Source organism: Octopus bimaculoides, chromosome 19 (genome assembly GCF_046866305.1).
Source record: "Octopus bimaculoides isolate indiv1 chromosome 19, ASM4686630v1, whole genome shotgun sequence".
Classification (NCBI taxonomy): domain Eukaryota; kingdom Metazoa; phylum Mollusca; class Cephalopoda; order Octopoda; family Octopodidae; genus Octopus; species Octopus bimaculoides.
Window position 1 is genome coordinate 7,009,162 of NC_142946.1, and position 16,471 is coordinate 7,025,632.

General features: G+C 37.6%; 1 protein-coding gene across 1 annotated transcript in view; it reads right to left on the reverse strand.

Annotated features, from left to right (window-relative positions):
- LOC106873082 (macoilin) overlaps positions 1–16,371 on the reverse strand; it is a 79,790-nt gene extending 63,419 nt beyond the window's left edge. The window contains exon 1 of the mRNA XM_089366564.1: positions 16,216–16,371. Within this exon, the coding sequence (XP_089222690.1) occupies positions 16,216–16,295 (80 nt within the window). The 5' untranslated portion in view covers positions 16,296–16,371. The remainder of the gene's footprint in view (positions 1–16,215) is intronic.
- Between the last annotated feature and the right edge of the window lie 100 nt (positions 16,372–16,471).

The following is a 16,471-nucleotide window of genomic DNA, read 5'->3' on the forward strand; positions in this document are numbered from 1 at the left end:
ACACTATTTTCTTTCACTCTTTCGGTATAAATCCCTAACACAGAACAAGCACTACACTACCTTAGCATATAATAATAATAATAATAATAATAATAATAATAATAATAATAATAATAATAGATTTTATTCGCCACAGGGGCAGATATAAAGTGGACATCAAAAGAACAACACAATGATAAACCAGACGCTCTAAAATATCATATACCACACACAGTAACCGTCACTACACACTACGCAAAACACATATCGCCCACTACACAACAAGGGAGCCTTCTGTGTGGACAGCTAGAAATAACAGCCAAATCTCCCTACGTTTCGTCACACAAAAACGAAAAAGAATAGGATAGAACGGTCGTGGCTTGAACATCTTAATTAAAAGTACGTTCGATCACAGATAACACTAAACCACAATAACATCGCCTACCACACAAAGGAGCTTTCTATGTGGTCACTCGGTCGAGATAGCTAGAAACAACAGCTAAATAATCCCCACACCACGTCTCGTCAAACATGAAAAAGACAGGATGGTCGTAGAAAAGTCGCTGGAAGCGGATACAGAAGTGGCATCACCTTCAGGCGACAAAACACTGACAGAATATACTCTACCAACTTTCTCGAAGACAGACGCCGAATTAAATCACAGTTTTATTTCATAAAAGCATCGACAGCAGAATTTAATATTTACAATAAACCGTTTTTTCTTTGTCTTTTAAATTTACAAAGGAATACAAAAGAATCAGCCTTGGTTTTTAGAACAATTTCTACATTCTTTAACTTGTCAAAGAATTACACAGCACGGGCGAGTATTGTGTATACACACACACATTATCATTTAATGTATATATATATATATATATATATATATATATATATATATATATATATATATATATATATATGCGTGTTTAGGGTTAGGGTTACGCCGAAAACGGGTGGTGTGCATATTCCCCACCCCGCCATATCTATCGATCTATATATATTTATGTGTGTGTGTGTGTGTATATATATATATATATGTCTTTATATATGTATGTGCATATATATATATCTATATGTATGTATATATGTATGTGTATATATATATATATATATATATATATATATGTATATATATATGTGTGTGTGTGCGTATATATATATATATATATATATATATAGAGAGAGAGAGAGAGAGAGAGAGAGAAATATTGTTGTAATCTGAATTACTAAAAATATTATCTTTGAAGAGCAGTTTCGCAGTGGCATGCGTGTTAATAATGTACACACACACATATACACACATGCACACGTGCTTGTGTGTATATAGTTGTGCGAATAGCTAAGAGTGGAGACAGATACAATAGAGACACATGAAAGGGAATCAAAATTCAATTTGATTCGGTTTTATGCATCGTTCCTGGCTGCATCTTAACACTGCCCATTAAAATATAGAAGCCTATTTTATATCGGTGCCCAAAATGAGCGTACGTGTTCATATACATACATACACACACACATATATATATATATATATATATATATATATATATATATATATATATATATATATATATATATATATATATATATATATATTCCGTTCTTCCATTCTCCGAACTTTCCATCTTTCCGACGAAGGGCTACGCCCGAAACGTCATACACTCTCTCTTTCCTTTCCTGAGCGTCCAATAATACTATCCATATCACGTCCTCACTTTGTTGTTTTTTTGTTATTGTGTTTTTGAACTATATATATATATATATATATATATATATATATATATATATATATATATATATATATATATATATATTTATTCATGCATATATGTATATATCTTATATATATATATATTTATTCATGTGTATGTATATATGTGTGTGTGTGTGTGTTTATATATATATTTGTGTGTGTATATATATATACACATACATACATACACACACACATATATATATATATATACACACACACAACTTTGCTAATAAAATATGCACTTAATATAATTGTGTATTTTGCCCTTCTATTTCATGTTTGTGTGTGTGTACATATATATGTGTGTGTGTGTGTAAAATGTGTTACTGTCACATTCAAACTCAGTTTGCGACACCTTAGTAATACATATTAAAGCAAACTGATGTTGCTGTATGCACAATATATCGTCCACCAAATACCAGGAAACATGATGGAAAATTTGAGGATAGCCTCAAACATATCGAAGAGGAATTAAGAAACCTAGATCAGAACATCAACATACTCTTCCTGGGTGATTTCAACCTCCCACATGTGAAATGGCCAGAAGGCCACCTCCTCTCTGGGATGTCATTGTATGAACAAAAGCATGTAGAATCATTATTTAAACTTACTAAAAAGCTGTTCATGGAGCAAGTGATACTCAGGCTAACCATGGGAAACAACATATTGAAACTATGCTTCACAAATAATGTGGACCTTATCCATAGTGTGAAGGTGGCACCAACGGCACTCTCAGATTACGACGTTGTTGAACTAACTATGTATAGTCCTGCAGGAACTGTTGGTATCTACCCTATCAGGAGGACTCAAACCTTATCCAACCTGAATTTCTACAAGGCAAAATGGGAATCAATCTGCAAAGAAATCCACAAACGAAACTGGTCCAACATTCTGTGTATGTAAGACATTCATCTGAAACCGAGCCAGTTTATAAACAGTGCAAGCTATATGCACTAAATATGTCCCAGAAAGAAGGGCCAGCACACCACCAAGCAAGATTCCCAGGGACAGAAGAGTCCTCAAAGATCTCAAAGCAGCTGAATAAGGGACGCTCCTAGAAATTGAAAACAAGATCAGACTCTCTCACAGAAGGGAAAGAGCAGAGAGAGGGAGAGAGAAAAAGGCCGTGGAAAGCATAAAAACAAATCCCAAAGCTTTCTATAAATTTGCAAAAGAAACAGCCACAATACAATATAAAATAGGACCATTGTTTCAAGGGAATGACTCGCTGACGGCGGACCCAGGAAGGATAAGTGAGCAATTTAAAAGTGTCTTCACTTCTCCCCTTGGACACATGCAGATAAAAAAAATCCAGCTGGAGGTACCAGCCATCAATTACATCAACATTGAGGAAACAGATGTAACAGCGGCCATACATGAAATGAGCTCATGTTCCGCCACTGGTCCTGATGGCTTCCCGGCTATTCTCCTAAATTCATGTAAGCACGCTTTAGCGAAACCACTTCAGATACTTTTCCAAAGTTTTCTTGCAAGTGGTAAACTTCCCAAAAAGCTGAAAGAAGGCATTATATGCCCTGTCCACAAAGATGGAAGCAGAGCAGAGGCCAAAAACGTCGGTGAGTTTCCATGGCGAGAAATAAACCGCGTTAAATAGATCGAAGCATGCAATATATCGTTGTTTATTATTTAATCCCTAAGATAGCAGTTCTAATCGAAAAGACATTCTAGCCGTGATCATTCAAAATTTTCAGTATATCTTTCAGACCACACTGGCCAATCTATCCTTCCTATTTTAGGATGGTTGGGTTTGGTTTTGAAGGAAATTTCAGCTGCTATTTCTTGCTGCAGGATCGACCGTGTAGAAATTTCCTTGTTTACTCAATTCAACCATGACAACCCCATCTGATTATTACTCCCCCCCACCACCACCACCAACAACATCTTGGTCACTATATCATTCAAATATGTACTTTCCTTCTTTTACACATGATAGGGTGTAGCTTGAGTCGATATTTCTAGCAAGACGGGCGACCGCTTATAGGCTTCTTCGCTGGAAACAATAGACGTTATTTTCAGTCTTTCGTCAAGCCCTTTTGGTTCAAAGGGCATTCCAACCACGACCGTCCAATCTCACCATCCTTTTCCCCACACACACTGCTTCTGTGACAGCCTTTATCCAAGGTTTCCTTTTAACATTTTTAAATGAGAGAAATTTAACTGCTATTTCTTCTAGTAGCCCACCACCACCACCACCACCGCCATCATATCTCTCTCCTTTGTGTCTTGGGAACCCAAAAAGAATAAGAGAAAAAAAAAAAAAAAAAAAGAAAAGAACGAAAATACAAAAAGTAGATTTCGTTGGCGTGCCTGATTGAATCCGGTTCTGAAACAAGGATGTTTCTATCATTTATTTATTTATTTATAGAAAATATTAATAAAGAAACCCACAAAAAAAAAATATAAAAGAAATAACGGGAGAAAACAATACTACTACTTAAACCGGAACAACTATGGTAAATTGAATGGTGGAGGCGACTGGCTAAACTTGCCAATCTTCTCATGAAGCCTTCCTCTCTACCGCCTGTAAATTCACATGTATTATAAAAGAGAGATGGCCTGGGATTTTTCTCTCTTTTCGTTCATTCATTCAGTCACTCATTCATTCATTCAAGAGTTAAAAGCACCAATCTACTCATAATTGTTTTTAGAGGATAAATATCACAAACATAATAGACACAAGTTCATTATATAAGCACCACACGGAAGATCATATAAGCACATATCCATGTATTTATGTATACACGTGTGTGTGTGTGTGTGTGTGTATTTTTTTGTGTGAATTCTCCCTCCCCCCAACCACACATAGATATATTATATAAATAATATAATATGTATATATTATATATACATAATATAATATATATATTTATTATATATACATAATATATATATATTATATATACATAATATAATATATATATTTACTATATATACATTATATACATAATATAATATATATATATTATATATACATAATATAATATATATATATATTATATATACATACATAATATAACATATATATATATATATATATATACATACAGAGAGAGAGAGAGAGAGAGAGATGTATATATGTATTAATATTAATTCATATTTATTTCAATATTTGTGCGATTTTCTACATATCTCTCTATATTACCGTATTCTAATATTGCGTAAATATTATTTAGAATACACATGGATATAAACCAGTCTCTCCTACCACAAGTGAATTGCTCATTCACTGAATTATATATCTTAGCGAGGAAATTGGCTAAATTTCCTTCCACAGACATTTGTACTCTTAACGCAAATCCACAGACGAAACCACCAGCGCGACACAATATGCGCGTATGCTTGGAGACAAAAGCTGGTCCATTTGAATTTACAAGGTGCTGTCCTTCTGATGAGATTTTCCCCACTCACAATGCATAGAAGGGGTGGTGGGGAGCAACCCGAGGCGAGGGTAAAAGATATTGGGAAGCAATTAAAAGGACCAAGTCTCTATCTATCGGACATCGGGTCACGCTCGTTCGTTCGGCATATCGAAAACACGTTAAGCGTACAAGTGCCTGTCGAATTTTTCCAGCTACTTCCACCTTAACTAAATGATTTAATGTACAGCGAATATATATATATATATATATATATATATATATATATATATATATATATATATATATATATATATATCAATGATTCTTTTTATGTTTATATATATATATATATATATATATATATATACACACACATATATGAACGTACGTACATTAATGATTATATACATATATATAAATGGCGTAACTACAGGGTTTATGCCATATAAATATATGTGTGTGTGTGTGTGTGTGTGTGAAAAAATATGGCCAGCCAAACATTAACTAACGGATCGCTCAAATACCTTAAGCAGATTAACACAATTTCTTTTACAAGGTTGATAGTGACTTCGTCAGACTGACGAAAGCAAATAGACCGAAACTTCGAAGTCGCTGCCAACCGTTTTCGCGCGCGCGCACGTACGAATGCGTGTGTATTTCCGCGCGCACACAATATGTACTTTTACGTCGAACTGCTAAAATGAAAATTTACGACCAACAGATATATAAAACACATTTTTAACAGAAACTCAATCACATTACACACACACACAGGTAGACAAACAGACAGACAGACAAAATATAGACGGACACGCACATGCATGCGAGGATCCACGTTTAACGCATGAATGGTTTTCATTTACTTTAGCGATCGACAATATACTTTTATAAATATCCTCTTCAGTCCACAAATAGATGGAGAAAAAAAAAAATTCTCCTTACAAATGAAATTACAATATTATGAATAAAGCAAAGGCGTTGAAAAGAAGGATTTCATTTTAATTTCACGCTTCACTGAATCATTGCCACCTGTCTTTTCACCACGTTTATTCTGAGTATTCCTCGTCTAAAGCTCTTAACAATCTCTTGCAGCAGAATCTCTACGGCCTTTCGTTTTCCTTGAAGCATCAACAAAATTATCTGAAACCACGTTGTTTATTTATCTCTAGTAACCCGAAGTCAGCTCTGACCTAGCAGACTTCAAGCCATGCAACCGTGACGCTCCTCCTCCAAGATGTAACGATGTTTAGGGACATATATATTTAAATGTTGTCCTTTTCTCTTTAAGATGCTAGAATAAAATTTGCGGGAGTTTAGTTCCTGTGTCTAGCAGGTCTAGGAGTGACTACTTCGAGATTCTATCGTGGGGTTCTTAGGAAACAAATTTTATAATTCATACGTAGGAATAGCTGTGTGGTAAGTAGCTTGCTTACGAACCACATGGTTCCGGGTACAGTCCCACTGTGTGGCACCTTGGGCAAGTGTCTTCTACTATAGCCTCAGGTCGACCAAAGCCTTGTCAGTGGATTTGGTAGACAGAAACTGAAAGAAGCCCGTCGTATATATGTATATATATATATATATGTATATGTGTGTGTGTGTTTGTCCCTCCAACATCGCTTGACAACCGATGCTGGTGTGTTTACGTCCCCCGCAACTTAGCAGTTCAGCAAAAGAGACCGATAGAATAAGTACTAGGCTTACAAAGAATAAGTCCTGGGGTCGATTTGCTCGACTAAAGGCGGTGCTCCAGCATGGCCGCAGTCAAATGACTGAAACAAGTAAAAGAGTATACATACACACACACACATCTTTCTCTATTGGCAAGAAATCTTGAAATAAACTGAATAATGACATACATAAGTGCACGCGTGCATATGCGTTATCAGTTCAAGGTTCATTTTCCCATGCTGACTACAGATATAGTTTGTGCATGTGTATGCGTGTATTTACATATGTACACATCATCAGTGGTTTATGTCCACTTTCCATGTTAGCATGGGTTGGACAGGTCATTGCTGCTCTCCTAGATGGGTTGAACAACTTCATCACATTCATAAGTTTCATTTTCGGCCTGTTTTTTTTTTTTTTACAGCCGGATACCTTTCCTAATGCCAACAATTTTGCAAAGTGTACAGGGGACATTTTTATCATGGTATTGGCACTAGAGAGAAGAGGGATGAGAACACATTGGACGGCCAGGGGTTTGGATAAATGGAGAGAATGACTGACAGATATCGATACCACATGTTCACCTGACATTGTGCACTTTTAGCCTGTGTCTTCTGAAGACACAGGACAACCAAAGGCTTGTGAGTGGATTTGGTAGATGAATAACTGAAAGAAACCTACTGTATACACACACACACGTATATATATATACATATATACATATATATATACATATATATATATATATACATATATACACACACACACGTATATATATATATACATATATATATATATATATATATATATATATATATATATATATATATATATATATAAATATATAGTAATCCCTCGACTATCGCAGGTGTTATGTTCCAAAACCATGATAGGCAAACCGCAATATGGGGAGGGATTACTCTCTATGTATATATATTGATTTCAAGTTTTGGCACAAGGCCAGCAATTTCAGGGAAAGGAGTAGGTTGATTACATCGACCCCAGTAATCAACTGGTACTTATTAATCACCCCTGAGAGAATGAAAGGTAAAGTCAACCTCAGCGAAATTTGAACTCAGAACATGAAGACAAACGAAACACTGTTAAGCATTTCGCCCAGTGTGCTAACGATTCTGCCAGCTCACCACGTTATTATATCTACACACACATATCATCATCATCGTCGTCGTTGTTTAATGTCTGCTTTCCATGCTGGCATGGGTTGGACGGTTTGACTGAGAACTGGCAAGCCAGAAGGCTGTACCAGGCTCCAATCTGATCTGGCAAAGTTTCTACAGCTGGATGCCCTTCCTCATGCCAACCATTTCGAGAGTGTAGTGGATGCTTTTTACATGCCACTGGCACGAGGGCCAGTCAGGTGGTACTGACATCAACCACGCTTGAATGGTGCTTTTTACAGGCCACTGGCATGGGAGCCAGTCAGGCAGCACTGGTAATGACCACGCTTAGATGGTGCCACTGGCACAGCAATATATTTTAATGAATGTATATATGTATGCATGTTTCTGTCTCTTCAACTGGATATCATATATTAATTGTAACATGATCACCACCACCATACTAATATGTCACCTTTCATCAATGTGATAACTGGCTTCTGAAAGTGTACTGCTTATGGACCCACTGCCATGGAGTACCTCAACATCCAACATTTAACCATTTTGATACCAACTCACTTGAGACTACCCTTAATTCTATGATAAAAACTTCCTGTTTTAACCCTTTAACATTTAATCCAGCCATACCCGGCCCAAATATTCTACCTGTTTTATGTTTAAACTGGCCAGATCTGGTTTCTCTCACCTACTCTAGAATGTCATTCTAGAAAATTAATTGCTACCTCATCAAAATCTCACAGCTACAAGACAATGCATAATTAATTCAAAACAATGTGAATAAATAAGCATTACCTTCGACAGAATAATGTGAAGGGTTAAAGTGATTTAAATGAAAACATTTCCTCAAATGCCTTATAGAGGCAAAGCTCAATAGATGGTTTCAAGTCTAGACTCATTCCTCCAGTGGCCCAGATATAACTGAAGCCTTCTCAATCCTGAAGTTGATTTTGAAATTTAGGGATCTATACTTGCAGACAGAGCTGTCAAGATATATAAAAGAATCGGCCACATTAAGTCCAACTCCTTGGACATATGTGGTTCCATCCTTGTCCATCCTCGAGCAGATGTAAGCATCATCTTAGTTTTCTTGAGAATTATCATTGCATGTTCAATAGCAGTAGTGGACAGGTTCATCATTTTCTGAATGACTCGTTTTGAGTGAGCCACAAGAACACAATCATCAACATACAACAAATTGTAAACAAGGGTTATAAAAGTGCTCGATTGAGACTTGAAATGATTGAGATTAACCCATCAGCATTTAGGTAACTCTGTCAAATATAATGCTTATCTGTACACTTTGTTTTGTCTTAATCATAGATTATCTTGCAGCTTCAGTATTTTGATTATGTAACAGTTTATTTTTAGAATGACATTGTAGGGCAAGTGTGAGAGGGCAGAGATGGCCAGTTTCAACATAAAACTGATAGAATATTCGGGCCAGATGCAGCCAGTTTAAATTGTTTACGTGTTGTGTGTGATAGTGGACAAAGATGTCTAGACTGGAGCCCTTGAAAATGCATGAGCAATCACCATTAGAAAAAATGACATGGAAAACAAAAAGCTGGCACAAGTACATCCTTCTGGACCACTGGAATCAGATTCTACCAAGTGCTATTTGAGCTGAAGTAGGCCTCCATACCAATATGAAGTTAGACAAACAAACCAACAGACTTAAGTGGCCACCCCAACTCTCTCGAGATTCTCCACAGTGCATATCTATTCATGACAGAATTTAACTACATTCCTCTCACACACTTGTGAAATGCTCCCCTACTCCCTACCCCCGATCTACTGTCCACATTCTCACTTATATTCACCTTATTGTACCTTGAGAGTTTGCTCTGATGCCTACCCTCCCCCCCTACCAAATTTATCTTCTTCCCACTTACTCCCACATGCTATGGGTTAGTCATGTGTCTCCTCTGTAACAATACACCTGCATGTGATCCTCTATCATACTTTATAAAGCCATCCCTTCTCAAATACACCCACCTCCACTTAACCGAGCAACTTCTCTTTTTCTTCTTTTTGTCCTGCAAGTCACTTGGTGGGCTCACTTAGTGCCAGCAACATGATAAAAGCATCCAGTGCACTGTGTAAAGTGGTTGGCATTAGAAAGGGAAACCAGCCATAGAAACCATGCTAAAGTTGACAGTGGAGCTTGATGCAGTCCTGCAGCTCATTGGATCTTGTCAAACTACCCAACTCATGCCAAAAGAAAAAAACAAAGGGTAAAAGGGAAGTCTGGACTGTAACAAATTCTTTTGCAACTGTCTGTGATGCTAAGGATCATATCTGTGGTGCCCCTCCCAAATCTAAATCTACACTGAGGCACTGGGACAATGATGATGGACCATACATAGGTCTACTGTCAATTCAGGTAAAACCTGGTGAATATCTTAACCAACAGTTAGAAGCAAAGAAATACCATAAAAGTTAACACAGTTGAGTTTGACACCTTCTCCCTTGTCCAGTGAAATCAGTGTAGTGTGTCTCCAACCGAGTGGAACTGGTGAACCATTGCCTTCATTGACAGTTACAGTGGTGGCAAGGTCAGCCGTTAAACCAAGCTTGGCAATCTCAGCGGGGACATCATTGGCTCTGTGGAGCTTTTCCTGGCTGCAGCAAGTCTTCTATGAATTCTCATCTATTGTTGATGGATTATGAAAAAAAAAAAAAGATCTGCAAAATACTCCATCAACCTTTTTCAGCAGTAGATCCATCTCTAGAATGGAGAGGAGCAAGTATTTGTTTTGAAGTCCTTTTTCGCTAAGGTGAGTTGAATGTCTATGCATATGCTCAACCATTACCCATTCTTCAGTGTCCTCAGTAAAGTTGGTTTATGGTGCTTCATGTAGTTCTCTGTAATCAGATATTGCTTTCTCAGAAAATTAGAAGCAATTTTAAGAACAGTATGTATACATGCATTTACATATACATCTATTTATATAAACACACATACACGCATTTACATATAGACATAGTTATACATATATTATAAATATACATATACAGTGAAACAGACATATGCATATACATATATGTGCATATAGTTATACATACATATGCACATACAGTTATTATACATAGTTATACATACATGTGCACATACAGTTATATATACATGTGCACATACAGTTATACACACATGTGTACATAGTTATACATACATGTGCACATACAGTTATAGATAGGTATATATAAACAAAATGTTATACATACACACATACAGGAATGTTGTCCTGAAAATAGTGCAAAAGTAGGCATAAATCTTTGGTATAGTAATTCTTCCTGTTCATCTCCATTGCAAGCAAACAATGACTTGTCAACAGAAGAACTGTAGTGCACCATCACCAAGTTGACAAAGGAATGGTGCAGGCTGTCCAACATCCACAGAAAGCTATAAGCTGTTTATAGGGACAACACTACTGACAAAAGTAATGTGCTTAGATGGATGAAGACGCTTGACGAAGGGGAAGCTGGGTTTAAGACAAACCATGCAATGGAAGACCACCACTATGACTACTGACACAAATCGCTAGCATGTGGACGAGGCACAATCCTTGAGCTTAGGGAGTCTGCTCTTATTTGATGAAAGAGTACAGACAGGTTTTTTTTTCTTCCTATGTGGTGATAGAGGATGGAAAATGGCTGTTTCTTTATAATACAGAAACAAAGGCTCAGTCCATGGAATGGTGTCACATGTTCTACAAGGCTTAAGAAGCTCAAGAGTCGGTCATGATGAGGGTATCATTTCGCTTGGTACTGGTACATTGAGACATCCAAAAAGCATAGAGAAGCCATCAAGGAAAGAGAGACCAAACAAGAATCTGAAAGCAATACATTCACTAGGACTACCCATATCTGACAACATATCAAGCAATCGGCAAATTCGACTGGCCATAATCCCCTAATCCCCATTCAACCCAGATCTGGACTCCATCTGACTTCCACTCGTTTAGTCCAACGAAGGACAGTCACCAGAGACAATGATCTGATGACACGGACAAAGTGAAAGTAGCTGTGAAGAAGTGGGTACAACATTGCAAATCTGAATCTTTCAAAGAGGGATTGAGAACAGGGTTCAACAACGGCACAAATACACAGCTTGCGATAGAGTTTGTGGAGTATCAGCTTTTTAGAAGGGAAGGACAACTCTATCAATATGTACAGTTTGAACAAACTATTTCAGATAATGAAAAAAGTTATGCTCACTTTTGGGACAAACTGCATATATTCATATACATACAGGGTGCGATGGGTAAATTGTTGCCATTTTATATTTTTAATTTCATGCATGCGCATTGTTTGTTTTTGATTTTGTCAACTACACAGTATAGTAGGGTCAGTTGGGCACCATCTGTGAGAAAAACAGCTCCATGACGCAATTCACTCTGCCAGAAATTAGGAAACAACATGCTGTACTGCTTGGCATTTGCACCGGAAGCTCCAGTACGAACATTTCAGAGTGTTTAGGTGTCAATCTGAGAACCTGTACGAAGAGTGATAAAAATCAAACATCCAGTCAACATCATGGCATTTGGAGTGATCACTAGTGATGGCGGTGTTATGCCTCCACTCATCTTCCCACACAGCCTCAGACTCAATACAGAGACCTACATCAAGTAGTGTGGAGGAGATAATGCTGCCCTGAGTCAAGGGGGTGACTGCTGGAAGACCCTGTGTCTGGCAACAGGACTCTGCACCATGTCACACAAGCAGGAGAACCCAGTCATGGCTGTCAGATAATTTCTGCGACCACATCACCCCTAACATCTGGCCACCTAACTCCCCCAGACTGCAAACCCCTTAATTGTTATGCGTGGAGCGCAGTTGAGCGAGAGACCAACAAAAGTCCTTGTAACACCAAAGATGAACTGAAGACAAGGATTATGGCAGCATTCACCAACTGAAACAAGGAGACCGTTCAGAAGAGTTGCAGGAGATTCCGAAGTCGTCTGGAGGCCATGGTTGAAGCCAATGGCGATTTTATTGAATAAATCTACTCTTTTGTATTTCCAGATAGTTTTATGTTACGTCGGTAAATATATCTGTTAAAATGAGATGTCAGTGTTATTTTCATTTTTGTGTAATTCAGATGACAATTTATTCACCACACCCTGTATATGCACATATATATATATATATATATATATATATATATATATATATATGTACACACACACACACAGAGAAAAAAGCATTAGGACCATGTAACCCATGCTAGCATGAAAGCCTATGAGTACAATGTGAAATAATGGTTTCAAATTTTGCCACAAGGGCAGCAATTTTGGGGGAGGGGACGAGTCGATTACATTGACCCCCCCCCCCTCCCCAGTGTTCAACTGGTACTTATTTTATCGACCCCGAAAGGATGAAAGGCAAAGTCGACCGCGGCGGAATTTGAACTCTGAACGTGAAGACGGGCGAAATGTCGCTCAGCAGTATTGCCCAGCGTGCTAACGATTCTGCCATCTCGCCGCCTTTACAATGTGAGATAATGATGTTGCTATATAAACATATACATGAACACACACACATTATGTAAATATATATATTATATACCCGCACATACATATATGCATACACACATATATATATACACGTTGTACACACACATATATATATATATATATATACACGCACGAAAATACATACATATAGATATGTATACAATTGTGCGCGCGCTCTGCATTTTTACAGTGGAATCGTTTTTTTGAAATGAGAGGAAGTTGGGGTGGGTGGAAAAAAGTGAGATTTTGTTTGATCTTGTCTCCTAAACCTTGCATGAACAAGAAAGTGAAACGAAATTGGATGTTGTGGTGTTCATGCCTGCTTTTCAACGGGAACCAGCAACGCATATGGAGAGAGAAACCGGCTTGGAAATATGCGAGGTTATTAAACGAAACGAACGTTTATCAACCAGGATTGCCGGGTCGGGGGTAGAAGACATGCAACTGCTCTTAGACAAAATAACAACAATAATAATGGTCTCTAATTTAGAAACCAGCAATTTTGAGGGAAGGGAGTCAGTCGATATCACCGACCAGTATAAGACTGGTACTTTATATATATATATATATATATATATATATATAATTTCTTCTTTCTACTAGAAGGCACAAGGCCTGAAAATTTCGGGGAAGAGGCCAGTCGATATTATCAATCAGTGTGCGTGACTGGTACTTAGTATGATCGACCCTGAAAGATTAAGTGCTAAGTTGAAATGTGAGATTCGAACTCAGAACAAAAAGAAATATAGCAAAGCAATGTTTCCCTCGACGACGCTCTTAAACGATTTTCTACCAGTCAAGCCCACCTCAATATTACTAACAATCATTTTAAACCAGGCACAATGTATATATCATGTATGAAGAAAATGCACTATCGAATCGGGTCCTTGTATCCGTTGCTGGCAATTTACTTCATCGATGTGAAATAAATGTCAAAAAGCCGAAAATAATTGTGATAATGATTCCTAAAAGAGACAGATACATTCTGAGAGCAGCGGTGGAAATGTCAGTCAAAGTAATTAGACAAACCGTATTTAGTTGGTACTTTTACTTTAATCAATCCCAGAAGGACGAAAGATATACACAGCCAACCTCGGCGAGATTCGAATTTAATAATTAATAACGATGGTAATGATTTGTTATATTTGCCACAAGGGCCCAATATACCGAGGACGATATCAAAGGATAAGATGCAAGACGCGAAAAGATGGGTTCATGTCGATCAAAGGGAGACATTGCAACTATAAGATAACAAAATGATATAAAAATAGGATTAAGTAAACTACATAATTAGTAAATAGGATCCCCAAAAGGCGGGATCATCCACCTAGAGTAGGTAATTCGGGGTGAAAACCTCGCACAAGAAAGAATACCGGATTATTCTGCCATCTCCAAGGCATGGGAAGTGCCATCTTTCCTCCTACTTAATAATCCTTTCTAATATAAGCACAAGGCCTGGAATTCGTGGGGAGGAGGACAGTCGATGGCATCAACCCCAGTAATTAACTGGTTTTTAATTTATTAATCCCGAAAGGATGAAAGGCAAGGTCGACCTCAATGGAATTTGAACTGAGAACATAGCGGTAGATGAAATACCGCTAAGCATTTCGTCCGTTTGCGGTTTAAGGCACAAGGCCTGCAATTTTGAAGGGAGGCGATCTGTCTCCAGTATATCGGCTTCAGGTACCTCACTTACCTTCATTACATTATCCCAAAGAAGAAATGAAAAGCGAAGTATATCTCAGCAGGGTTTGATCTCAGAACATAAAAGGACCAGAAAAAAAAAGAGAAAGAGAGAGATAGAGCAATTGCCAGGCATTTTCCGACGCTTCAACGATTCTGCCAACTAAATAATAATAATCATGATGAAAATGATGATGATGACTTTGTTTCTGAAATTTAAGGGAAAGGGATAAGTCTATTGCATAGACCTAGTGCATGAATGATACTTTATTCTATCGACCCTTGAAATGCAAAGCTGGCCCCGGCAAGATTCCGCCAGCGAAATCCTAATAATAGTAATAATAACAGTTTCTAATTTAGGCATAAAACTCGCGGTTTTAAAGGGAGGTGGTTTAGTCGATACCATCAATCCCCCCACCACCACCACCACCACCACTAGTATTTGGTTGGTACATTTTGTGGGCTCCCGAGGGACGATGAACGAAGCTGACCTCGGTGGGATTCGAACCCAGATCGTTCTGATAAAGCTTTAAATATGTAATGAAAAGGTGAAAAAATAAAGGAAATCTTGAAGTGAAAGCGGTTCACAATATATTCGGGAAATAGCTGAGGTATAAGACATATATATATATATATATATATATATATGAAACAAATAAACAAGCATCATGATTGAGGGGGATAGAGGAAAAAAAAGGTATGAAATGTGTAACTGAGGACATATTAAGGAATGCAGATGAAAAATAAAAGGCTTTAGAAAGGGGAAATCGAACAAAGGAGCACCAATAATTTATTAGGGATCGAAATATAGAATTGTAAACATGCGAGTCTCAAAGACTCTTATGTGCCGGTATAATAATAATAATGAAGGGGATGAGGAAGAGGACTAAACAGAATGAAAGAGAAAGAGTTGCCAGAGAAATTAGAAAGACAAAGAGGTAGAAAGAGAGGGACGGGAGAAAGACTAGTAGTAGTGAGTAAGTAGGAGGAAGGGGAGGGCGCTCTTTTTCTGCCATATTGAAAAACTAGCAAATGTTGGTTTATCCTTCGATCAAAGACATTGAGATTGTGTATTTCTGAGAAATGCTTACCTTCCGTAAATGCTATCAGTTATTTTGCTGCGCTTCACCGGGCGCCGCAGTTTGCCACTCTCGGCATTCCGTCTCTTCATATTCCAATACGAACCGATGTTTTCTCTCCTTTCTTTCAAGCGAGCTAGCTTAGAAATGACAAAATAACAACACTGTGTATGCGTATGTGTACGTGTGTGTGTGTGTGTGTGTGTGTGTGTGTGTGTGTGTGCCTGCCTATGTATGTATATGTGTGTGTTCTAGCGTGTGTGTGTGC